General features: G+C 43.0%; 1 protein-coding gene across 1 annotated transcript in view; it reads left to right on the top strand.

The window, feature by feature from the left end:
* The window catches only part of FBXO42 (F-box protein 42), a 101368-nt gene extending 74796 nt beyond the window's left edge, over positions 1 to 26572 (top strand). Inside the window, exons 5-10 of the mRNA XM_044237253.1 lie at positions 19804 to 19957; positions 20881 to 20991; positions 22443 to 22539; positions 23017 to 23073; positions 24228 to 24344; positions 25191 to 26572. Coding sequence (XP_044093188.1) covers positions 19804 to 19957; positions 20881 to 20991; positions 22443 to 22539; positions 23017 to 23073; positions 24228 to 24344; positions 25191 to 26306 — 1652 coding nt within the window. The 3' untranslated portion in view covers positions 26307 to 26572. The remainder of the gene's footprint in view (positions 1 to 19803; positions 19958 to 20880; positions 20992 to 22442; positions 22540 to 23016; positions 23074 to 24227; positions 24345 to 25190) is intronic.
* The last annotated feature ends 374 nt before the right edge of the window (positions 26573 to 26946 follow it).

The following is a 26946-nucleotide window of genomic DNA, read 5'->3' as shown; positions in this document are numbered from 1 at the left end:
TGGGGTTCTGAGAAGCCTGTGTAAGAGGACAAGTGGGGCAGTGAGGAGGCCAGCTAAGAAGTGGTAGCAATAATCTAGGCGAGAAATGACGGTGATACGGACTAGGGTGTTGTCAGGAAGTTAAGAACTGAATGGATTGGACACAGCCAACAGGATTTGAATGTGAAGGTATGACAGAGGCATCAAGGATGGCTCTAATGATTTTTAGCCTGGGCATTTGAAGGAATGGCGTTGCCATTAACTGAGGCAGGTAAGACTGTGGGTGGTCAAGGTTGGTAAAGTGCAGGAGTTGTGAGAAATTCAGTTTGAAACATCAACGTTGAAACACACATTTGGACCTCCAAGTGGAGGTGTGTCTGGAGTTCTGGGAGATAGCATGGAAGTTATTAGCATGTGGATAGATGTAAAAACACGAGGCTGGGTGAGATTGCCAGGGGAGTGAGTGAGTAGTAGAGGAGGGTAAGTCTGGGACATAGCAGTATTTGGAGATCAACGAGAAGAGGGGAAACAGCAAAAAACTAGAAAAGGAACACCCGAGGAGGTGGGGAAAAACAAGGAGAACATGGCATCTTAGAAATCGCCATACTTGGAAGTGTTTTCAGGAAAAAGATAATCAGCTTGGTCCTGCACAGCAAAGAGATCAAGTCATTTGAGGACTTAGAACTGTCGAACTGTCCTTAAAATTAGTATAGAGTATTTTTTAAAAGATTTTATTTATTTATTTGACAGACAGATGTCACAAGTAGGCAGAGGCAGGCAGAGAGAGAAGGCAGGCTCCCTGCCCAGCAGAGAGCCCGATGTGGGGCTCGATAGCCCGATGCAGGGCTCTATCCCAGGACCCTGGGATCATGATCTGAGCTGAAGGCAGAGGCCTTAACCCACTGAGCCACCCAGGTGCCCCCAAGAGGTTTATCTTTAAGATGACAGGTTGTATAGCAAATTCGTGCTGATGGGAGTGATCTAGAGGGAGGAATGGGTGTGGATGGAGAGAAAGGATTGTTAGAGCTGTGTCCTCCAGTGGTGAGAAAGGCAGGGGAGTTGGTTGTGGATGGGAGCATTGACAATTTATCCAAAGGAACAGGAAGGGTTATGTGATTACAGATGCTGGCGGATGGATAGATGTGGGAACTAGTGGAAGTTATCACTGATTGCTTTATCACTCAGATAAAATAACCGAGGGTGCGACAGAACAGAAACCTTTGGAAATCCTGGCAGGTGATTATGAATGTACAATTGTCTACATTGTAGTCTTTGCCAGAAGGTTCTAGGAAGTTGAATGTTCCACCCTCTGGTGTTGTACTAAGGGAACACCTTAATTCTTAATCAGCCTGTGTTTGATTCCCAAAGTAACTGCGCAGTTCTTGGGATAGGTTCTTCAAAAGACTAAGGTTTAAACTGTTTCTACAATACCCTTTCATCAGACTGGGGCTAAATTTGGCATCTGTTTAATATATAATAACATCATCAGTCACAGTCTCTTTTGGTTACTTCAAATCACAGTAGAGATTTCCAAGCATACATTTTTACACTTAAAATTGGAGTGTTCTGATTTTCAAAACTTCTTAAGCATTAGCCAACACCCATTTACAAAAGGGGAACAAATTTCAGTATTCGAATTTTCCACCGGTAGGAGAGTTCGTAAATGTTAGGGGAAGATTTAAAGCTCACACTGTCATGTCTGTTAACTAGTCCCGGAGCACAGTAGATTTTTCCACTACATTCTCCCCCATAGAATCTTCTTGCCCAATAAATACTTTTGCTTTTCATTTTCTTCCCTGTCAGTCACACATGCAGTTTCAAGTGACAGCTTATGGTTTGGGACCTTTGTTTTAGAAAACAGGGCAGAGATACACAGCTGAGCCCAAGCCATGTTCTGGTCTTGGCCTTGCCACTCCTGAGCCACTTGCCTCTGAACTTAATCCTTAATCACTTCTGCATTCTTTGGGCCTTGATTTCCTTCTCTGTGAAGAAGAGACAGGATCCCTGTTTCTAAAAATCCCATAGCAGGGCGCCTGGGTGGCCCAGTGGGTTAAATCCTTTGCCTTTAGCTCAGGTCATGATCTCAGGGTTCTGGGATCGAGCCCCACATCGGGCTCTCTGCTCAGCAGGGAGCCTGCTTCCTCCCCCACTCTCTCTGCCTACTTGTGATCTGTCTGTCAAATAAATAAGTAAAACCTTAAACAATAATAAGAAAAATAAAAACAAAAATCCCATAGCAGATCAATTTATCTAAGTAAACTAAAAATAATAAAAATAATATATTGCTCAACCTCATGTCAGACTCACCTTATCTGAAGGAGTTGGGGATAGAGTGGTAGATCTTTTTAAAAAAACAGAACATGTTCCAGTTGATTCTAAACCTAGCTAAATTTGGAAATCCTGGATCCCTATGGAATCTTGTGGCTTTCTTACTGTGCAGTCTGTGACCTAACTTTGTTATCACAGTCTATTAGGTGAGTGTGTAATGTGCAGAGCTGTACTCCCTGACTGTTAAGGAAGGATGGGTGCTCTGTGCCCTCTTCACTGCCACTTTGTAAAAAGGGCTGCCTTTTACCCTGGTTAGTCAAGAGTGGCCCGCTGTCTGAGGAAATGTGTGTGGACATCTGTGAGAGGGCTTTGGGGGTGGAGTGTTAGTGGTCTCAGATTCTTTAAACAAACTATCTAACCTTCAGACCAACCCAGTTAGGTTGGCACTCTTATCCCCATTTTACAGATGAGGAAGCTGAAGCTCAGAGAATCACCTAGTAATTTACCCAAGATCACACAGCCAGTGAATGATGGAGCAGTGATTGAAACCCAATATTTTTAAAAAAAAAAAGAAAAGAAAAGAAAAAGAAACCCAAGATTTTGTCTCTAAAGTCTGTGTTCTTTCTGCTCTGTCATGCTGTGAGTAGTTTCATTTTCTGTATAATTTATTTCATGTTACCTGTTTTTTTTAAAACTTTTATCTGTTCCAAGATCCTGTCTCAGGATACATTACCTTTAATCTTAATGTCTTCTTACATTCCTCCTGGCTATGACAGTTTCTCATGCTTTCCTTGTTTGATGATTTTCACAGTTTTGAGGAGTACTGTCGGATACTTTGTGGACTGTCATTTGGTTTGGGTTTGTCTGAGGTTTTTCTTATGGTTAGATTAGAGTTTCGGGGTTAGGAGGAGGAACACCACAGCAGTAAAGCATCCTTCTCATCATATGCTGTCAAGAGAACATACTATGAACATGTTTTATTGCTTTTGATAATTTGATCACCTGGCTGAGACAGTGTGTCTTAGATTTTTTCTACAGTGAAATTTTTCTCCTTTTTTTACCCTTTCTTTAAAATTATTTTTTCAGGGTGCTGGGTGGCTCAGTTGGTTACATGTCCAACTATTGATCTCAGCTCAGGTCTTGATCTCAGGGTCGTGAGTTCAGGCCCATGTTGGACTCCACACTGGGCATGGAGCCTACTTTAAAAAAATTGTTTTTTCTAGTTTATTTTTCTTTCTTTTCCTGTGATTCCCTTTATTTGTAGTTGCCCTTGGTTCTTGATCTTCCTTTGAATTGAGGGGGTGGATAACTGAGCTATCTGGTGTTGTGTCTATTATCAGAGTCAGGAAAGGATAATGAGCATAGGGTGTGTCATTTAAAGAAAAATTTTCACAGCTTAGGGAGTTGGTTTTTTTTTTTTTTTTAAGATTTTTATTTATTTGACAGATAGAGAGAGAGCACAGGTAAACAGAGCAGCAGGCAGAGGGAGAGGGAGAAGAAGGCTCTCTGCTTAGCAGGGAGCCCGATGTGGGGCTCGATCCATGGACCCTGAGATCATGACCTGAGCTAAAGGCAGACACTTAACTGACTAAGCCACCCAGGTACCCCTTAGGGAATTTTTAAATATCAATAAGACTTTTTAAGACTTTTTGGTGGGGAGCAGAATGCTGAAGACAACATCTATTTTATTATGACCTTGTACATCCAGATCTTTCCAGCTACCTAGAGCCAAAAGCTCTACTGGAAATCATTTTGTTTCATTAGGACTGTTCCCTAAATGAATAATCACATCTTCCAAAATCACTGAGTTTCCAGCAGAAAAGCTAGTTTACTTTTGGAGTTGGGCAGCAAAAAGAAAGAGTGTTGGTCATATCAGATGTCTGTGGGAAGGCCAGGATATCCTCAGAAGCTGGAAAGTTCTGAAACTGTCTAGAAATAACTGCCCAAAGTATCATTGTTTCTCTTACTGTGTAAATGATACCTTAAAAATGATGCAGATCGGGCTCTTGGATCCACAGATGTTTTGTTGTCCTGTGTCTGGTAGAAAAGCTTAGTCTTAGGTTCTCTGCTGCCCTTTCCTGAGCCTGTGGTAACGTGTTCAAGAAATGTCAAAACAAATAAGGGAGTGTGGGACTGATAACCTGGCACCAGGTACAACCAAAACAGCTAACCAGAAGAGTCTGTTCTGGAAAAGATCACACAGTCCTTTCCTCAGTTTAGGTTCCAGGTGTCGGTGTAGACATTGAAATGGCTGAATGTGGAATTTTTAAAAATAATGTATTAGTGTACTTAATCATAGGCATTAGATTCTGCTTTTTAACATTGTTCTGCATCTGAACACTTTATACATTATTTTATTGTTTTTTTAAGATTTTATTTATTTATTTATTTGACAGAGAGATCACAAGTAGGCAGAGAGGCAGGCGGGGCGGGGGGCAGGGAAGCAGGCTCCCTGCCGAGTAGAGAGCCCCATGCGGGACTCGATCCCAGGATTCTGGGATCATGACCTGAGCCGAAGGCAGAGGCTTTAATTCACTGAGCCACCCAGGTACCCTATACATTATTTTAAATCAGCATTATATGCCGGTATGTTCTGAGAATGCCAATTGTATGGAGATGAGAGAGGTGGAAGCTTATCACCTGATAAATATTGGACCATATAACAAGAGAACACACATGCCTTTCAAATACACTCCAAGCTTCCACTCTCTGTCCTAGAAACAGGCCATTCGGGGTGCCTGGATGGCTCAGTCAGTTAAGCGTCTGCTTTCCTTGGGTCATGATCTCAGGATCCTGGGATTGGGTCCCAGGTCGGGCTCCCTGCTCAGTGGGGAGTCTGCTTGTCTCTCTCCCTCTGCCTGTGTGCCTCTCTCTCTCTCTCTCAAATAAATAAAATCTTTAAAAAAACAAAACAAAACAAAACACACCTCTCAGCTTTCATATCTGTGCACTGTTATCTGTCTACCTACCATCTTGACAAGCAGTTTTTGGTTGCTTTGGGGTTTCCTGTGCAGTAAAACTCAAATCATCTAATATTTCTATTTTTCTCAGGTCTCCACATAATCTCCCTTACCCCCAGCAGCTCTTGTTGTGGTATGAGCACAGTAAACTTCATTTTGCATGGTGCCTTATCCCTGTGTATCTCCATGACTATATAGATTTATTGACTTTACTTTGTGTCCTGAGTGAACTTGCAGAAGGCTAATCTTACTTAGGGAGAACACAAGATACTGTCCTAGAGTCAGTCCTGATTCCTGCCCCATGGATGGCACTGTTGGTTTTTCGGACACTCAGCAGTCCCTTGTACCAGTTCCTGCCCAGTGCGTGTATTTTGTTTGCTTATTCTCTGTACAGTCAGGGTTGGTCTGGTTTCTTAAGTTTTCTAGCTCTTGTAACTTTGAGAAGATTTGTAAGAGATCTATCAGGTGGTCTTTCTCAGTGGGCGAGGGTTATGATGGGTCTTTTATTAACTTGAAATATCTTCTTCAATCCTAGGAGACTGCCTTATCCTTTCAAAGCTTGGAAGCCACCTCTCATCTCTTTGGGAAATGAACTCCTGCAGTGTTGCTTTAAGGAACCCTTCTTTTCACACAAGCTGTCCCCCTGATAATTTCCTCTGTTCCATAAGTCTCTCTGGAAGTGGTTATGGCCTATGGATTGTATATTTGATTTGTTAACCTTTATGCTGTGTTTCTTTTTTGCCTTCTTCCCCATTTTAGTAAGGTTTCTGAAAACCATTGCCCAGGTTTAAAATGTTTCTTGCTGTTTGTTTGATTTACATATATGAGTTATAGCATGATTGCATTTTATTTGAGGAATATGTTCTTAAAGACCTCGCATAATGAATTTTCTGGCAGTGGGTCAGTGTTCTTTCTGTTTACTGGGTAAAGCAGTAGGTGACATGATGTGACAGTGGTAAAAACATGGTTGACAGTTCACTCTGTCAGTTCAGACATTAGCTATTTCTTTTTTCTTAATACTTTTGAAGATATAATTTATGTATAGTAAAATGAACAGATTTTAAGTACACAACTCAGACTTATGAAAGTATGTGTACAGGGGCACCTAGATGGCTGTCAGTTGATGTCCAGCTCTTGATTTCAGCCCAGGTCATGCTCTGAGGGTCGTGGGATGGAGCTCTGTGTCAGGCTCTGCGCTCAGCAGGGAGTCTGCTTAAGATTCTCTCTTTCCTTCTCCCCCCACCACTCTCTCAAATCTTAAAAAAACAAAACAAAACAGGCGCCTGGGTGGCTCAGTGGATTAAGCCTCTGCCTTCAGCTCGGGTCATGATCTCAGGGTCCTGGAATCGAGCCCCTCATTGGGCTTTCTGCTCAGCAGGAAGTCTGCTTCCCCCCTGCCTCTGTCTGCCTCTCTGCCTGCTTGTGATCTCAGTCAAATACATAAATAAAATCTTTAAAACAAAACAAAACAATAACAGTAGTAGGGGCACCTGGGTGGCTCAGTTGTTTTCTCTTCATTTCAGTTCAGGTTATGATCTCAGGGTTGTTAGATCAAGCCCCATGTCAGGCTCTACGCTGGGTTTGGAGTCTGCTTAAGTTCTCTCTCTCCCTTCCCCTCTGGCCCTCTCCCCACAACACATGTGTGCTCACCTGACATAAATAAATAAATAAATCACATTGAAAATAAAAGAAGTATGTATACAGCCATGTGATTATCACCCAGGTCAAGATACAAAATACTTCTATCCCCTCATGCCCTTTCCTGTCAGTACCACTCCCCACAGAGGTAACCACCTTTTGACTTCTTCATGATTTGAGATTCATCTTGGTTTGTTTGCAATTCATCTGCATTTCCCAGTGGTTTATTCTTTCTCATTGCCGTGAGTGCTCTATGACGTGAATATACTTTTTTTTCCATCTGTCCTCTTGACGTTGGATGTTGGAGTTATTTCCATTTTGAATATAGTTGGGAGTTAACATTCTTATATAAGTTTATGGACATATCATTCATTTCTTAAGACCTACTAGGTCTTGGGGTGCCAGGGTGGCTCAGTGGGTTAACCCCCCTGCCTTTTGCTCAGATAATGATCTCGGGGTCCTGGGATCGAGCCCTGTATCAGGCTCTCTGCTTGGCGGGGAGCCTGCTTCCCCCCTCTCTCTGCTTGCCTCTCTGCCTACTTGTGATCTCTCTGTGTGTTAAATAAATAAATAAAATCTTAAAAAAAAAAAAAAAAGACCTACTAGGTCTTAAGGGGCGGGGCCTGCCTGGCTCAGTCGTAGGGCATGCGACTCCTGATTTTGGGATTGTAAATTCGAGCCCCACATTGGGTGCGGAGATTACTGAATAATAATAATAATAATAACTTAAGGGACGCCTGGGTGGCGCAGTTGGTTGAACGACTGCCTCCGGCTCAGGGCGTGATCCTGGAGTCCCGGGATCGAGTCCCACATCAGGCTCCCAGCTCCATGGGGAGTCTGCTTTGCTCTCTGACCTTCTCCTCGCTCATTCTCTCTCTCACTGTCTCTCTCTCTCAAATAAATAAATAAAATCTTTAAAAATAATAATAATAATAATAACTTAAAAAAAAAAAGAAAGAAAAGGAATATTCTAGATATCGTGAGTATCCCAGAGAGTTCTCTGTTCACTTAGTCCTGCTCTAAATAGAAAGATCTGATGGGGGGCGCCTGGGTGGCTCAGTGGGTTAAGCCGCTGCCTTCGGCTCAGGTCATGATCTCAGAGTCCTGGGATCGAGTCCCGCATCGGGCTCTCTGCTCAGCAGGGAGCCTGCTTCCCTCTCTCTCTCTCTGCCTGCCTCTCTGCCTACTTGTGATTTCTCTCTGTCAAATAAATAAATAAAATCTTTAAAAAAAAAAAAAGAAAGATCTGATGGTAGATAGCGAAGTATCACAGAGAGTTGAGGAGGAAAGACTGTGTGTCCAGTAATTAAAGGTACTGCTCGTAATGAGGGCGTCCCCACCGAAAGTGATGGGAGGAATGTGTTGGGAGAGGGAGGAAGGCTGGTGGGTAATACTGTTAAGAGCTTGGATTTTGTGCTAGGCAGACACAGGTTTGCATCAGATCTGTTGCTTAGTAACTGGCGACCTTAAATGGGGTATTTAACATCTCATTTGCCTTAACTTTAGAGTAGAGATGGTAATACCTACCTTTTCCTAGCTTCTGTTCCGATTCTATCCCATATGGTGTTCAGCTGGAGAGGGGATATAGAATCTGATGAATTTGACACCTTTATGTATATTAAGTGCCAGCTATGGAGTGGGGAGTGGCCAGAAGTTACCCTCACGTTCCCAGAGCTTGAAAAGTGATTGCATTCATCTGTCTGTATTTATTTTCATGCCTTTATTTACTGTTTATAGCCAGTGCTGTCCTAGCTATAGCAGTACGGACGTGAGTAAGATGCAGGGTCTGTTGGGGAAAAACAGACAATAAACCAGTCAGTCAGTACAAAGAGCATTTAAAGCACTAAGAAGAGAATCACTGCTGGCTCCAGAGAGCAGACGGCGTGTTTAAAGTAAGTTATAAGGGTGCCTGTGTGGCTCAGTCACACACAAGTCCCAAAGAAGCCCGTGTCTGTGCATCTGACTCTTGATTTCAGCTCGGGTCATGATCTCAGGGTCGTGGGATTGAGCCCTGTGTCAGACTCCGTGCTCAGCACGGAATTCGCTTGTCCCTCTCCCTCTGCTCCTCTCCTGCTCTCCCCTCTCTCTCTCTCAAATAAATAAATTAAATCTTTATAAAAAAATAAGTTATAAACTATGTCAAGCCAGGACTTCTGTGTGGACGCATGGATTTTTAAAGGAAATCTAATTTATGAACAGAGAAGTAGCACACTAATGAATTTGGATTCTTTTCACAATTTGTTACAATTTATTTTTAAGGCCAGTTATGTGATTTTATTAAGATGATTTGCTTTTGATTAAAATGCCTGTGAAGTATTTTAAACATATTTCTGTTTCCATAGGAGGAAGGCATTTAGGGGCCCAGATACCACTTTCATGTGCTAATCTCTGTGAAGAAGTCATAGGATATTACTTTAGCTACTACTCTCTTTGTTTTATTAGCTCCTTCCTCATTCCTGGACCAGTTCCTGGTTAATCTTTGTTATGAGTTGGTGATTTCTCCTTGTCCCCTGTAGCCATTTGCAGTCCTGGAAACAACCTGGATCTGCAGTGGTCTCAGGAGGTGTGCATGAGAGCAGAGCCAGTGATTTCCCCTAGGAAAGGAAGAGTCCTTCCTGTTTATGTATAAAGTTCAGAACCTGGGATTTTTCCAGAATACATGCTTTTCTAAGGTGGGTACACTTTCTCCTCTGCTGGAGAGAAGAGTCGGAATATTTGCATAGCACAAATCTGGGTAAACCTTGGTCTTCAGGGGAGAGAATAAATAAGATTATTCCTTATTTCAGTTTGGCTCTCTCCCGCCTCACTAGGATTTTCCTGTTTTGATACCAGGCCAGAAACTTTATGACTAGCAACATTGTTTTTACTTCTAAACAGAGCTACTTCAAAGGGTACCCACTCTCCAACCCCCATTAGAACTGCAGTTAACAAGTTAACAGATTAAGCAGACTGTGGCCCTCCTCTCTTCCAGGAGAAACTGAATCAAAAGACTGCTTGAAAGGATAACAAGGAACTATTATTGGTTTCATGTTGTTAATTTTTAGCTGATAAGTGCTATCCTGTTCATCAAGCGGCCTTTCACGGCCTTTCACGTGGGTTTATTTAGAAGGGAAAACAGTGCCAGTAGGGAATTGCTTTTTGTTAATGCCTGTGGCATATGCAGGCATACAGGATCTAAACGTTTCTCATGCCCATTACAAAAGTTCCTCTTGTTTTGGATGTCCTGTAAGTGACTCAAGGAGTGATGTTTTTTAAAATGTGAGTATAATTATAATAATAAAATGTATGCCCTGAAACCCAAGTTCCAGACAGGCTTTGTCTAATATCAGTGAACAGTTTTGATATCAATCAGTACCTTTCTGGCTATTTTGCAACTGAAGAATGAAATAGGAAAAGAAGGGGCGCCTGGGTGGCTCAGTGGGTTAAGCCTCTGCCTTTGGCTCAGGTCATGGTCTCAGGGCCCTAGGATTGAGCCCCACTGCCCTTGGGCTCTCTGCTCAGCAGGGAGCCTACTTACCTCTCTCTGTCCACCTGCCTCTCTGCTTACTTGTGATCTCTCTCTGTCAAATAAATCAATAAAATCTTTAAAAAAAAAAAAAAAAAAGGAAGGAAGAAAAAAAATAGGAAAAGAAAAAAAAATGGCAGTGTAAAGGAGACACCCCAAAAATTGTTTGGCCTCATCCCTGCTGAGTGACTAGCTGGAACCTCCAGGGTAGGTTGTGATTCACTGCAGCCACTTCTCATCCCAGCTCAGGAGGGATCTTTAACCATTTGGTTTCTGTGGATGCATTTGGTTCAGCATTTTCCTAAGAAATAGTTCTTGCCCTTTGGGATAGTAAAATCTTATCGGGATACTCTAAATGGATAACTTCAACACAGTGTGCTAAGTTCTGGGACTGAAGTAGATACAGGATGTCCCTTCCCTGTGTACCCCTCCCCTTCCAGGAGGCTCTTTAACCGGCATGGGAGGAGTGTGCTAGCAGAGGTCCCAAAGAAGGCCATGCCAGTGCAGAAGAATTTAGTGTTCTGTATCCAGTACCATGTTCTTTGTAACTTAAATCTCTATTTTAGGCTGAGTTTAAACAGCATACTTGACTAGAACAAAATTCTAGAAAGTGGTTTAGGGGTTCTATAGTGACTTTGCTAAAGAGTTGCTTCCTGTTTGCTTCCTACTCTGTTTCTATAAAATAAGCACTATGTTTTTGTATCTTCTGAGCATATCTCTATAAATGCAAAGACTTATTTTAATTATTATTGGCCACATTGATGGTAAATTGGACATATTTTCACTATCAGGAGAGAGACTGTTATCTGTTCCAGACAGAACCCCTGTGGACCTTCTGTGTACTTTGGAGACCATTCTGAATAGTTATTTGTCTTCTAGGTGTTTACAGCCCAAGATAGACTTTATACTCAGGGATTGTAAAGTGTTCTTAATTTTCCTTTTGTTTCTCTGTTCCTCAAACAATAAAACTGTGAAACATGCTTTCCTTGTTTCTCTGACAAAGTATTACCTATAAAATCAACAGTTTAGAGATAGAAGCAGTTAAATTATAACTCCGGCAGTTTTTCTTTGAGGGATTTCTTGCCTCCTAAGTTCTTAAGTGCTAGCCTGTCCTCTCTTGCCCTCTAGGTTTTCTGATTCAGATGCTAATGTGGTGTCCTGGGAAATTCCTTTCCAAATTATTCTTTTCCTGACCTCTGAACTCTTGCTATCAAGGTCAGTCACTTCACACACTACCAAAAAGACAGCTCTATCAAGCCAAAGGCTTGGTCAGCTTCCCAAGACCCAACTTGGATTCTCTCAGCAAAATTCATCTCTCCTAACCCCTGTGCATACACCAGCTCAAGGCTCCTGACTACCACGGAGAAGTAGCACCCACACAAAAGAAGCTGTTGGGTAGGATTGTAGGTCAGTCTGGTCTATCAGGTCTTACTTCGCCCTAGAGGCTGGTCCTATGTGGGAAGGACTTGGGGTGCTGCCTGTAGAGCTGCAAGGGAGTGCCTTTCTTCGGACCTGCCCCGTGAAAGTGAGTGCACGTGAAGAGTTGCTCACACGAAGTAAGGACTGTGACCTAGAACCTCAGCGGTTACTCATGCTGTTATGTTCCTGTCAGCAGCATTACTGTAAAATATTTGAAAGCATCCAGAGGAAAACTTTTCGATTGCCAGTTAAGAACCTGTTTAGACCGAGCCCCCTCGAAAAAGCAAATCACAAAGCAGAACATTCTGGAATTCCTTGAGCAAAGTAAAAGATTTTGTCCAGTACTTTTCTTCTGGATTTATTAGTTTGCTTGTGAGTCCCATGGTTAAATTTTTCATGCTTATAGATACCATTTTCAAACTTCATCTCCTGTAAGTCCCTAATTCCTAGTCTCCAATCTATTTTCAGAGTCCTAGAGAACTATTAGCAGGTAACTTGGGTGGCTATAAATATGTCTTAAAGTGATTTGCCTGAAAGCCAGTAGGTAGAACATTTTTTTTCCTTTTATTTATTTTGCAAAGTGTAAGTTCAGTGACCTGTAGATGAGGCGAAATGTTTGTATACTGAAAACTTGCGTGTTCTTTTCAGCACTCCTATGAGCAAAAGCATTTGTTGAGGAAAGCCCACTTTGGACCCTTGTTCTTATTCTGTTAACCAAAATGAAGAGTACCATATAGTCCTGAATTGAGTATGCATTGAAGAAACTCCATATGGGGCATCTGGGTGGTTGAGGATCCTCCTCTTGGTTTAGGCTCAGGTTGTGATCTTACGGATGGTGGGATCAAGGCCACCTCTGCACTCAGTGGGGAGTCTGCTTGAGATTCTGTGTTTTCCTTGCATCACCACCCCCTGCCCCGCTTGCACACACATGTACTCACTCCCTCTCTCTCTCTCAAATAAGTAAATGGAAGGAAGGAAGGAGAAAAGCAGGCTGTATATATTCCATGTTCATGTCCTTTTGGAAAATTTTCTAACAACGCACTCAAGGATGGTTTAACTCTACAACATGGTTCTCAAAGCCTACTCCCCAAACATGAACATCACCTGGATGTTTGTTAGATATGTATCTAACTGCGTCCCCACCCCATGCCTACTTAAATAGGAAAGGCAGAAGTGAGGCCCAGTGATCTGCGTTGTAACAACTCCTCCAGCTGCTTTTAACATAAGCTGGAGTTTGAGAACTAATGCTCCAGGGGGACTGTGGCTATTGTTTATAAAATCTTATTAATAAAAATCAATAATATTAATAAAGACCAGTCGTGGAATAGAGATATAGAAATAATGTTTTAGCCATCTGTAACATTATAGGCATCCTTGATTGGAACCAGTACTTGTTTTATCTTGTATCAAACATTCGAACTGCTCTCCTAGTTCTTGGTTCTGTGTGAATAGAAACTACAGTGGGAAGGCGGCAAAGAAACCAAAATAGAATTGGAAATTGCTTCACTGTTTTACCATCTTCTTTGCAAAAGTAAACAAGAATGCCTCGTAATTCTGCCACTATCTTTTACATGTGAAATTCCCCGATTTCATAGGAACCTTGGGAAGCATCTGAACTAATTAGCAATTTTAGGGAATGTTAGTTCTGTGTAGAGTGTGCTTGTCTCATTATCCAGTTTCCCACAGCTGCCTTTTGGCTTGTGCCTTGTTTAGAGGTTCACTCCATTGATCATACCTGCTGTGTGATTATGTTTGGGGAATGAACCCTGTGAGGCTAACTGTTGGCTCTGGAGGAACAGGCCTGAGTAACATGGTTTAATATGGGCACATTCGGTCCTGTGTCAACCTTTCTTCTTCTACTTCTGTGATATGATGATATTTAGACTCTGTCTAGAGGCGCAGTAGCCACATTATTTTGAAGTTGTGCCAAGAGATGTCCTAATGAGTATAAATCCTTCAAATATAAATTTTCTGGAGGGAAGGGGATTTATTCAGTATACATCACCAAGATGATGATGATGGGCCTCTTAACTGTGGAGGGTTCTACTGTTGTCAGAGTACTTTATAATGTACCCCAGATTTCCAATGAATCAGTCTCTAGTGTGGTAGAAAGGTGTGTGTTAATAAAAATGTATGAAATACGACATCATTCTAGCCACTGTATGGGATGAATGCATGCATATATTCTTCAAAGTTTTTGACTTCACATTTTGTCTAGGACTAGTTCATATAAAAGTTATTTCCTCATCTAACAGTGTGGTCATGTTTTGGGGGTTGTTGTTTTTTTGTTGTTTTGGTTTTTGTTTTGTTTTTTTTAGAAAGTTTTAAGTACTCTTAAAATAGCTTGCTTTTCTTAGAACCTTAAAACAATAGATAAAGGTATATAATTTGAATATAAGTTTTCTTATTTTTTCAAAATCCTAGTAGAGACTTAATGTTTGCTTTCCAGAACTTCACTTGGCTTAAAAGACCATTTATTCTTCAGTAGAAATTGCCAGAGTTCATTGACCCCTGTAGTCTCTGACCTCACAATAAATTTAATTCATTTGATTTGTGAACCTTGAATTAGGATCATTGGAGAGGAGTTAAAAGACCCTCTGCTTTAAACAAATTCAAAATCTGAAGGTACCTGGGTGGCTCAGTCCATGAAGCGTCTGCCCTCTGCCCGGGTCATGATCTCAGGGTCCTTGGATGGAGCCCCGTGGCTGGTGGGCTCCCTGCTCAGTGGGGCATCTGTTTCTACTCCTCCTCCCCACCCCCTTCTCCCCTACCCTTCCTGCTCTTGCTTTCTCAAAAAAAAAAAAAAAAAAAAAAAATTTTTTTTTTATCTTTAGTGAAATACAGGGGCACCTGTATTGCTCAGTCGTTAAGTGTCTGCCTTCTGCTCAGGTCATGATCCCAGAGTCCTGGAATAGAGCCCAGGCATCAGGCTCCTTGCTGGGCGGGAAGCCTGCTTCTCCCCCTCCCACTCCTCCTGCTTGTGTTCCCTGTCTCATTGTATCTCTCTGTCAAATAAATAAATAAAATCTTTTTAAAAACCCATTTTTAAAAATGAAATACATAGATTCTTAGAAGTGATCAAATTAGGGACTTTTTACAGGGTCTTCACTATTGATTCTTAAAGTAACAAGAATTTAAAAGCATCCAGTTTGTAACAAATACAAACATTATATGCAGAATTGGGTCATAGAAAATAAAATACATCAGTATTGGGGCGCCTGGGTGGCTCAGTCATTAAGCATCTGCTTGGGTCAGGATCCCAGGGTCCTGGGACCAAGCCCTGCATCAATCAGGCTCCCTGCTGTGCGGGAAGCCGCCTTCTCCCTCTCCCGCTTCCCCTGCTTGTGTTCCCTCTCTCGCTGTGTCTCTCTCTGTCAAATAAATAAATAAAATCTTTAAAAAAAAAAAAAAAAAGATACATCAGTATCTTTGACCTTTCCTTCCTGAACTAACTGTTAGAGGGGTTGGACATTGAATTGTGTGTCCTCCTCCCGCCCCCCACCCCACCTCATTTGTTCTTGTATGGTAATTTTTCCCCACTTTGTTTACCAACTTAGGTGGAGGAACACAGTTAATTTTAAGTATGACCATACTTAGTTGTCATAATATTTAAATGCTGAAATTAAAATGTGACATGAAATAGGCCTTGGTAATGCTGGATGAGGAAATTCTCCCACTCCTTGGGATAGGAAGTAGAGAAAAGGATTTTGGCTTTCTAAAAGGTCAAGATATTTGAGAAGTCACTTTTTTTTTTTTTAAAAGATCTTATTTATTAGAGAGAGAGCATGAGAGGGGGTCAGAAGGTCAGAGGGAGAAGCAGACTCTACTGAGTGGGGAGCCTGATGCAGGGCTCAGTCCCCCAGACTGTACTTCGATGGTGCCTACCATATGATAAATACCAATATTAGTCATTATCATTAGTAGTAGCAGTAGTTAATAGTAGTCATTGCAATTTCTCTTAAAAATTAAGTCACCCAGAGCACCTTGGTGGATCAGTTGAACATCCGACTCTTGTTTTTAGCTGAGGTTGTGATCTCAGGGTCATGAAATGGAGCCAGGCTCTGCCCTCAGTATGAAGTCTGCTGGAGATTATTTCCCCTCCCTCTCCCTCCCGTCTGCTTCTCATCTCCACCCCATCATCCCCCACCGACCACCACCACCCGGCGCTGGTGCATGTCTCACATGCTCTCTCTTGTGCTTTTTTGCTCTCTCTCTGAAATAAGTAAGTAAATAAATAAAATCTTTATGGGAAAAAAGAAATCAAGTCACCCATCCTTTCCTCTCACCTTCCCCATAACCTCAAAACACAGGCACATGGTCAGTTGCTGCTTTCAGTTTTCACCTAATAAAGCCTGGACATTGATTATTCTAAGACAGAGAGCCACATAAGTTTTAATTGCCACATAGTATTTTTTGTATGAATATTCCTCTGTCTACTTTAACACTTCAAATGAGTATCCTTGTATTTCTTTTTTTGTTTTGTCCAGCTATCATTAGATTATCCTTAGAAATGGAATTACTGATTGAAAGTATATGCACTTAAAAAAATTTTTTTTTTAGATTTATTTATTTGAGAGAGAGAGAGTGGTGGGAGGGAAGGGCAGAGGAAGAGGGAGGGAGAGAATCGTAAGCAGACTCCACACTTAACGCAGAGCCAGACACGGGACTGAACTCACCACCCTGAGATCATGACCTGAGCCGAAACCTAGAGCTGGACACTTAACCAGCTGAACCACCCAGGCACCCTGCACTTTAAAAATTTTTTATATAAACTTGATACAAATGGCCATTTAGAAATTCTGTTTGATTGTTTCCATGCTTTTTTAAAAATCTAATTAATTTATTTTTTAAAGTAAGTGCCGGGCCTGACATGGGCTTGAACTCAACAACCCCAAGGTCAGAAGTTGCATACTTCTTCAGCTGAGCCAGCGAGGTGCTCCTGATCCCATGTTGTGCTCTTTTGGGGACCCTTGGTCTGCTGTTTCATTTCTTTTTCTTTTCTTTTTTTTTTTTTTTAAGGTTTTTATTTAAATTCCAGTTACTTGGGGGATGCCTGGGTGGCTCAGTCAGTTGGAAGTCTGTCCTCAGCTAGGGTTGTGATCCCAGGGTCCTGGGATGGAGCCCCGTGTCAGACTCCTTGCTTAGCTGGAAGCCTGCTTCTCCTTCTGTCTGTCGCTCCCTCTGCCTCCCCCTGCTTGTGCACATGCGCACTCTCTCTCTGTGACAAATAAATAAATAAAGTCTTTAAAAAATAAAAAAAAAAAATAAACAGCACGTAGTTAACATACAGTGTGATATTATTTCAGGTGTACAATGTAGTGAGTCAGCGCTTCTGTACACAAGTGCCCTCCTTCATCCCCATCACCTGGTTCACCCATCCCCCCACTACCTCCCCTTGGTGACCGCGAGGTTGTTCTCAGTAAAGAGTCTGTTTCTTGGTTTATCTCTCTTTTCCCCCCTTTGCTAATTTGTTTTGTTTCTTAAAGTCCACATATGGCATTTGTCTTTCTCTGACTTATTTTGCTCAGCAGAATACACTCCAGCTCCATCCACGTCACTGCAAATGGTGCTGCTTCATTTTATACCCATGGTTTTAAAAACCAGGATTTCTAGTATTTCAAATCCAAATCCAAATTTTAGTCTGTAAGGTTAGTAACTACTCTGCTGAATCTGTTACATGTTTTATTTGCTTTTTCCAACTTTTTTCATCGTATTTATGAGTTCCAAAGTAAGGTCAAGAACTTGAAGCATTGTTTGGTATTTCATAAATCAAATCATTTTGGGGTAGTATTAGCATTTTAAGTAGACCATTATATCAGTTAAGTTTTCTGGTTGATCTAGGAGGCTTCCTCCTGGGAAAGCAAAATTTTTTTCTGTTTGCTTGTTTAAATTTTATTTATTTGTCAGAGAGAGAGAGCACAAGCAGGAGGACAGGCAGGCAGAGGGAGAAGCCGGCTCCCTGCCAAGCAGGGAGCCCCATATAGGGCTCAATCCCAGGACCCTGGGATCGTGACCTGAGCCAAAGGCAGATGGTTTAACTGACTGAGTCACCCAGGCGTCCCATGGGAAGGCAGAAGTTTTAAGTAGAACTTTAGCTCCCTTAGCCATGATTCTAGTAGGGAATGAGGGGAGCAGGAGCAAGCTCATGGAGGACACAGCAACAGTTAGTGCTGCTAACTGACAGGAGAATCATTCCTAGAGAAGCCTCATTTCTGTGGTCGGATCCTATTTGGATTGATGTCTGTTACGTTAGGAAAGTGTTCAGAATAGCTGATGCCACATAGTATTCTTAGATACTCACTCCATTTTCTGAAGATTGCTTCCTTCTCCGTAGATCAGGGTACGTTACTCTTAAGTTAGAGCCCAAGGAAGACAGCCACTTGCTCCCTTTTTCAGCCTTGAGACTTTGTCATCAACACTATTAAACCATGTTCCCCAAAATCCCTTGCTGAAGGGGAAGGCCCAGATCTCTACCTGAATGGGAGCACCTCAGCTGCTATTAGCTTAATATAGTGTTGGGATTCTTTCTGCTTAAGATTTTTTTTAGGGCACCTGGGTGACTCAACTAAGCATCTGCCTTCAGCTCAGGTCATGATCCCAGGACCCTGGGATGGAGTCCTACCTTGGGCTCCCTGCTGTGCAGGAACTCTGATTCTCCCTCTGCCCCTCCTCCCACTCATTCTCTCAATCTCTCTCTCTCTCTCAAATAAATTAAATCTTTTAAAAAAAAAAAAAGATTTTTTAAAATGAATCCAGCGTTAACAATTTTTTTTTCTTATATATTACAGTATTAATTGACACCTGGACATTGAGGCAAATTTCTTTGATCTTTAGTAAACTAAAGGTAGCACATAGAGTAAGAGGCTGGGAGAAATAGCAACTGTTATTTAAAAGACAGAATAGGCTCTGAGAAACCCTGCTTCTATGTGACATTTATTATCCCTCAGGTTTTCTAGCATAAGCCAAATTTCTTTTGTTTCAAGATTTGATCAACACAGCTCAGAAGTCTAGCCTGGAGGGCCTTAGTAGCCACTGCAGGTATCAGGCCTGCAGCTCCACTGGAATGCCTTCATACTGAGCCTGAAATTCCGCCCCCATTTGTGTTGGTGAGGCCCACAGCTAAAGGCCTAGAGGTCTCTGTGCTAACGTGTGGCTCAGCACAAAGGAGAACTCCAGGGTGCCTCCTCTTTTACCCAGGTTCTCAGACAGCAGCTGTTACTACGTTGCATCCAGGTACTAGCCTGTAGCCTGTTTGCTGTTTAGGGTCTACTAAGCTGATTAAAAGGATGGGGGAGCGAATCAACATTTATTGAGCACCTGCTGTCTGCCAAGCACTGTGTATGTGTTTTGGGTGTATTATTTATTTTTTATTTTCTTTTTTTAACGATTATTTATTTATTTATTTGAGAAAGAAAGAGAGAAAGCACATGCAGAAGGGAAGAGGGTGAAGCAGGCTCCCTGCTGAGTAGGGAGCCCCAAGTGGGGCTCAACACCCAGGACCCTGCCAAAGGCAGGTGCTTAACTGACTGAGCCACCCAGGTGCCTCTCAGATGAATTATTTAATACTCAAAACAGTCCTATGAGATAGGTATTCTTCATCCCTAACTTCAGATAAGCAAAATAAGTAACTTTTCTCTAACTCAGGTTTCCCTGTTTTAATTATAAACAATTTATAAATTGGGAATCAGTGGTATTACAATAGCGATGTATGGCAACAGATGGTGGCACACTTGTGGTGGATTTAGCATCATGTATAAACTTGTGGAATCACTATGTTGTACAGCCGAAACTAATACAACATTGTGTGTCAACTATACTAAAAAAAAAAAAGAAGAAGAAGAAAAGAAAAGATGTATAAATTGGTGATGGTTTTCTGTCAGATCTGCAAACCAGTTTTGTTCTCTCCCTTCCCTTATGTTTTATAGTTATTCGTTCCACTTTTGTAAATCTTTCAGGTAAAAGTGACTACAGACAACTTACCTATAACTTGTGAGACCCTGAATCCTAACCACCATGTATATTTACCTTTCCTAGGATCCTACCCTTCCCCTAAAGCTGGAGCAACTCTGGTTGTGTATAAGGACCTGCTGGTACTATTTGGTGGCTGGACGCGGCCGAGCCCATATCCCCTACACCAACCAGAGAGATTCTTCGACGAAATACACACTTACTCACCCTCTAAAAACTGGTAAGCCATAAAGATAAGATCCTTTCAATCTGGAATAAAAGATTTCAAATGAATGGACAGCTTCCATTTTTTGTGTCCAGGAATCTCTTTTGAGAATTTGGTAAAAGCTCTGGACTCTGTTCCAGGAAGTAAATTCACATATGCACAGATGTGCTGACAGTTATGGAGAGTTTACAGGGCCCCCTAAAACCTAAAGCTAGGGGTGCCTGGCTGGTCCAGTCATTGGGGCATGCAACTCTTGATCAGGTTGTGAGTTCAAGTCGTATGTTGGGTGTATTGCTTACATTAAAAACGTTTTTTTTAAAAAAGGTGAAAAAGAAGAAAAAATAGAATTAAAAAAACTAAACTAAAGCTAAGATCCTCTCTTCCAAAGAGAAGAAGTAGAAGAAGTTTATTCCTCTTCCTAGAAAAATAAATGTGCCATTTGGAGAATGGCGGGGGTGGGGGGATGTCTTGTTTTGGCGGCTCATTTCTCAGGTGTGCTGTGGATCCAGATGATCCTTTGTTCCCTGCTGTGTCTCCAACTGATTCCTGACTTTTTTTCCTTTTTCCTTGTAATGGACTACTTAGTACGGGGCTCTTGGCAGCTGCAGCTGATCAGGACTGTAGAAAGAAGTGGAAGGTGATGCTCAGCACATTAGGCTGAAACAGCCAGGGAGCCATGATGGCGTCTCTGGTCGTCTGTCCACTCCACCTCTAAGCCATACACACTGAGAACTTAAAAGTGAGCATAGCTTTAGCAGGTTTGGGGAAAGTCCTAATACCTTCTGCCATCTTCCACTTACTATCCTAACAGTATCTCTACTGAAGGTGATAGGATTGTCATTTTAAGTGGATACCTACTTACTGTTTCCACCTTAAATACTTAAGACCCAATACAGGTGGTGCTTACTTCTTGGCTTCCTCCTCTCTTTTTATATTAGGTGGAACTGCATTGTGACAACCCATGGGCCACCTCCCATGGCTGGCCATTCCTCCTGTGTGATAGATGATAAAATGATTGTCTTTGGTGGCTCCTTAGGATCCCGGCAAATGTAAGTATATTTGGCTTGCTGCCTGTCAGCCTGAAGATAGATACTCCTGGGAATAACAGGTCAGAAGAGTGAACTAGTCAGGTCAGTATTCTCAGCATGATTTTGATCCAACCAGTTGTTGCTTCCTAGCATTCCCATTTTTGATCCCTGAATCACAGAGCAGTAGGTTGAAAAACTTCCTCCATAAAATTAGAGCCGTGTAGAATCTTTTTATTTGGTACGTGGTTCATTGAGTGGGATCAGATTCTGATGTAGCCTCCACCTTGTCTGTTTCTCCCTGTGCCTACAGAAGGCTACCGTCTAAGAAGCAAAAAGTCCTTTTACTTTCTCTCCTTTATGACCCAGCCTGTGCCCTTTTGGGCTTTAGAGAAGATAGGTAGATTGACAGGACAAGTTGAAAATGGTTCATTTTCCAATGAGATGGGTTGATAGAGTGGGTAGGAGCAAGAAAACTCTCAGGTCCAGTGCACTTCTGTGAGGCTGTGCTCCCTACCATCTGTCCTTACCACCTCTGGCCACAGCTGGCCAGCTCAGGCCAGAGTCAAGAACCAGAGCATTCCATCTGAATCACTCTTTATATGAGTTGGTGGTAGCTGCGTTAATGGTCAGGAGAGGGAAGTCGATGAGCTGTCAGAAGTGAAAACATTCCAGATCCAATTCTTTACTCTGTTAGACAAGGTATTCCCCATCTTCCTGTTTCAAAACATGTATGGAGAGACTGTGAGCTGCCCCCCGGATGAGAAAGTTTAGGGCTTAGAGTTCTTATTCCTGTTTTCCTCTTTATGAGTCAATGACCTTAGTGATGTGATGGTAAAATAGAGATTGCCTTCCAGTAGTCTCTCCTGGCCATACTGGCCCCTTGGGGGTTGGAGATGCCAGTTTGTCCTTGATAAAACTGCAGATCTCATGAGCCATGGTGAAATTACTTTTGTAGCCAGAATCAATAAATCTTTATCTCCTGGACAATAATAGAGTTACCGTTTGCATCAGTTTTCTCTCTTATGGTTTTGCTTTTGACCGGCTATATCCTGGTCAGTAGCTATTTCCTACTATCACTGGTTCACTCTTACTTCAGGTACTAGTATGTGGCTGCAGACATAACTCAAAAGAGGCCTTATGGGTCCATGGGAAGAGCAGAGGTTTGAAGGTCTTGAGATGGGTTCCAGGGAAAGAAGGGGAAGAAAACTATAGTTTAAAATGCTATGGCCATGGCACTTTGCTGGGCATCTTTATAAATGTAACTTCCAGGGACACCTGGCTGGCTTAGTTGGTAGAGCATACAACTCTTGATCTCAGGGTCATGAGTTCAGTCCCCATGTCCGGCATAGAGCTTACTTAAAAATAATAATTTAAAAAATAAATAAAATATAAATGTAACTTCATTTATATCAATATGCTCTGTGGTCCCTGGGAACTCCCAACTCTTTCAACCTTCTGTCCTTATCTTATAGGAGCAACGATGTCTGGGTCCTTGACCTTGAGCAGTGGGCGTGGTCCAAGCCGAACATCTCCGGCCCCAGTCCTCATCCTCGAGGTGGCCAATCTCAGGTGCTCAGGAATTAAAATAACTATTCAGCAAACACTGTAGCATCTTCCAGTTAGGATGGGAAAGGGAGGAGGGAGTCAGGTAAGCTGCCAACATGCATAAGCCAAAGAGACTTGGTCATTCTTTTTTTGCTGGTATTTATTTTTCAACTGCTAATGGGTTGTATTTATTTTTAGTGGCTTTATATTATCCTCTCCCCAAAGCATTTACTTTGTTGTTTCATTTCTCAAGAGAACCCTGCATTTTATGTACACTCACATTAATGTTTGATCAACAAGAAATATATCCATTCAGGTTAATCATCAGTAATTTGTTCACAAGGATCGAAATTGACATCGTTTGGGGAGAGTGGAGAACTTATGGTGACTAGAATACTCTGATTTAGGTTCTGGGTAGGCTGTTTTCATATACCACTGACGCATAGGAGGTCAGATACCTGTGTCTTTGTTGGTTTATTTTAAATGTCTTCCTCTCCCCAGATTGTCATAGATGATGCAACTATCTTAATCCTTGGAGGGTGTGGCGGTCCCAATGCTGTGAGTATTGCTGGTGTGGCTTTCCAAAGCACATGCTGCTAAGGGTTCAGAACTTGCCTCCCTGTCTCACCTTGTGAGCATGGTATCCTTTTTATTGAAGGAATACCTTTTTCACTTTGGGTATATAACCATGGTATTTTCTGGCCAAACTCTGCTTTCTTTTTCCTTTCCCTTCCTTTCCTTCTCTTCTCTTCTCTTCTCTTTTCTTCTCTTCTCTCTTCTTCCTTTCCTCTTTCTTTCTTTGGTTGGGTGAGAGGTGCTTTAAATCAAAGACATTTGTCTCTTAAATATTCATACCTCTATCTATATTCTTCCTACTCCCACTTCCTCTTGAGGCTGTATGGTTTGCTGCTACCATTTTTTTCAAGGAGGGGTGGGACAGAACAACAGTCTGATAACTGCCAAAATTTACATGGAATTTATTGAAGAATGCAGATTGAGAAAGTTGTGAATATATATTATCTACCCTCTCCCCCACCAACACACACACAGGCAAAATTGAGAACTACTTAAAATTGATTCATGGGTTACAAGCACAATTCCATGTTCCGGTCCAGTCATGGTTTGTGAATAAAGGAGGGCATGATGAGGGCATGAGTGAACGAGTGGCCACAAATGTGGCTGTATTCTTTTTCTTTTTTTTTTTTTTTAAGATTTTTTAAATTTATTTATCAGAGAGAGAGAGGGAGAGAGAGCGAGCACAGGCAGACAGAGTGGCAGGCAGAGGCAGAGGGAGAAGCAGGCTCCCTGCCGAGCAAGGAGTCCGATGTGGGACTCGATCCCAGGATGCCGGGATCACGACCCGAGCTGAAGGCAGCTGCCCAACCAACTGAGCCACCCAGGCGTATTTATTTATTTGACAGAGAGAGGCATAGTGAGAGAAAAAACACAAGCGGTGGGAGTGGGAGAGGGAGAAGCAGGCTTCCCGCTGAGCAGGGAGCCCCATATGGAGCTCAGTCCCAGGAACCCAGGATCATGACCTGAGCCGAAGGCAGATTCTTAACCAACAGAGCCATCCAAGTGCCCCACAAATGTTGCTCTTCTTCTGAAGAGCCTATACACCCTCTAGACCAGACGGCACTGCTTTGGGATTCCTGTGTGTGTGTTGTGTAGTGTACCTCACCTGAGTCCTCTTGTTGGTCCTTCTCTTCTAGCTCTTCAAGGATGCTTGGTTATTGCACATGCACTCGGGGCCCTGGGCCTGGCAGCCACTCAAGGTAGAAAATGAAGACCATGGGGCCCCAGAACTGTGGTGCCACCCAGCTTGTCGGGTAAGCAGGGCACTGATAGGCCAGTGAGAGAAGGGCCCTAATTGTAAAGCCTAATTGGCTTGTCAGATTTCTAAGCAGATTTGTGTGGAAATAAAAAACACCTTGATGTCATAGAAGAAGTGGACGTTAACCACTGTTCTTTGGGCATTGCTCATATGTGAACTTCTATATGGGAAACCTGTGTGGGCCCCACTGATCCTTTTTTTCCTTTTTCTAAGTATATTTATTTGAGAGAACATGCGTGAGCATGAGCTGGGTGTTGGCGGTCAGGGTAGGGAGGGCAGAGGGGGAGGGAGAAGCAGGCTTCCCACTGAGTAGAGAGCCTGCTTCAGGGCTCAATTCCAGGACCATGGGATCATGACCTGAGCCGAAGGCAGACGCTTAACTGACTTAGCTACCTGGGTGTCCCAAGTTTATTTATTTATTTATTTATGTACTCTACGCTGAACGCTGAACGTGGGACTCAAACTCCTGACACCAAGATCAAGAGTTGAACACTCCACTGATTGAGTCAGCAAGGTGCCCCCCCCCCACTGATCCTTTAAGTGCCAGCGTTAAGTATCTCTTTGTCTGTGAACCTTTCCTCAGGGTCCCCAAACAAAAACTGATTCCTCCTTCACCCTATCCCTGTCCTGCACACACACCTCTCATGATGGCACTTGTCATGCTTCAGCCATGGGTTGTTCCCATGCCTGTCTCCCCTTCTGGCCTGGAAGGCAGGCTGCATTATTTTCATCTCTGTATCTCTGGTACCTGTATAATGCCTGGCCTGCCCAGGTGCTCATAATAAAATGTTTGAGGCTTACATGAATGATCAGAACTGAACATAGGTCTTTTGTCTTCCAGGTGGGGCAGTGTGTGGTGGTCTTCAGCCAGGCTCCTAGTGGGAGAGCCCCACTGAGCCCCAGTTTGAACTCCCGCCCATCGCCGATCAGTGCCACTCCTCCAGCCCTGGTTCCTGAAAGCCGAGAGCACCGCTCACAGTCCCCAGTAAGGAGTATGGATGAAGCCCCTTGTGTTAACGGCCGCTGGGGAACACTGAGGCCCAGAGCTCAAAGGCAGACCCCCTCAAGTTCCCGGGAAGGGAGCCTTTCCCCAGCCAGAGGGGATGGCTCTCCCATCCTCAACGGTGGGAATTTGTCTCCAGGAACAGCAGCTATAGGTGGCTCTTCCTTGGATAGCCCTGTGCAGGCCCTATCTCCGAGCACTCCGTCTACCACTGAAGGGTATGACCTCAAAATGGGACTTTCTTTGGCTCCCCGACGAGGGTCACTACCAGATCAGAAAGATCTGAGGTTAGGATCAATAGATCTGAATTGGGATCTAAAACCTGCTTCGAGTAGCAATCATATGGATGGTGTGGACAACAGGACAGTTGGGGGAAGCATGAGACACCCTCCTGAACAGACGAATGGTGTGCACACCCCTCCACACGTGGCCAGTGCCCTTGCAGGAGCTGTCTCCCCAGGTGCCCTGCGTCGGAGCCTAGAAGCCATCAAAGCAATGTCATCCAAAGGCCCCTCAGCCTCCGCAGTGCTAAGTCCTCCTCTGGGGTCTTCTCCAGGCTCTCCTGGGAACCAGAACCTGGGAAGTGGAGAAACAGTTCCTGTTCCCCGCCCAGGGCCTGCCCAAGGAGACGGACATTCCTTACCTCCCATTGCCCGCCGTCTGGGCCACCACCCTCCACAATCCCTAAATGTTGGCAAACCTTTGTACCAGAGTATGAACTGCAAGCCCATGCAGATGTACGTGCTAGACATTAAAGACACCAAGGAGAAGGGGCGGGTCAAATGGAAAGTATTTAATAGCAGTTCTGTGGTCGGACCTCCTGAAACCAGCCTGCATACAGTGGTCCAAGGCAGGGGTGAACTCATCATATTTGGAGGACTCATGGACAAGAAACAGAATGTGAAGTACTATCCAAAAACAAACGCCTTGTACTTTGTGCGAGCAAAGAGATAATGTGTTCTAAACCCCCTTCCCTTTCTGTGGCTTTTAATTTTCCAGCGTGCAAGCATTTTGGACTGTGAATTGGGAAAACAAAGGACAGAATTACTCCCATAAACCAAAACCCCAATTCCCAACCTCACTCACTCCAGGCTGGGATCAAAACTCCATTAAGAGAAGAATTATATATAAATATATAAATATATATTATATAGCCAACTCTGTTTACAAAGAGGGAGAGATCTCCGTCCTGGTTCAGATAAATTTGTTGCTGTGTTTTAGCAGAGGCTGTGCTGCCTTTTTCTACTTTGCTGGTAACTAGACCAAGAATTTAGGGAACAGACTAATGTCAGAACTTAACTAGAACAACTGAAGAGCCCCCTGTAAATTTTTATGTGGCCTTCTTGGAGTTAGAGAAAGAAAGAGCATGTATAAGGTGCCCATGTGGAGCCTCCCGATCCACGAGCTCCAGGAGCTGGCAGGGTGAAAGGAGCCTGTAGAGAGCTCTTCCTCCCTTCCTTTTAAAACCACGCAGAACCTGTGCAAATGTCTCTTTGCAGTCATGCCCTCTGCCTGGCCCTGTTCTGTCCTTGTGACCGAGGAAAGTTACCCAGCCAGGAATTCCGTTGCATGTGTGTGTCCCAGGATCACCATG

This window comes from Neovison vison, chromosome 2, assembly GCF_020171115.1.
Source record: "Neovison vison isolate M4711 chromosome 2, ASM_NN_V1, whole genome shotgun sequence".
Lineage (NCBI taxonomy): Eukaryota > Metazoa > Chordata > Mammalia > Carnivora > Mustelidae > Neogale > Neogale vison.
This window is presented reverse-complemented; position numbering and strand designations above follow the sequence as displayed.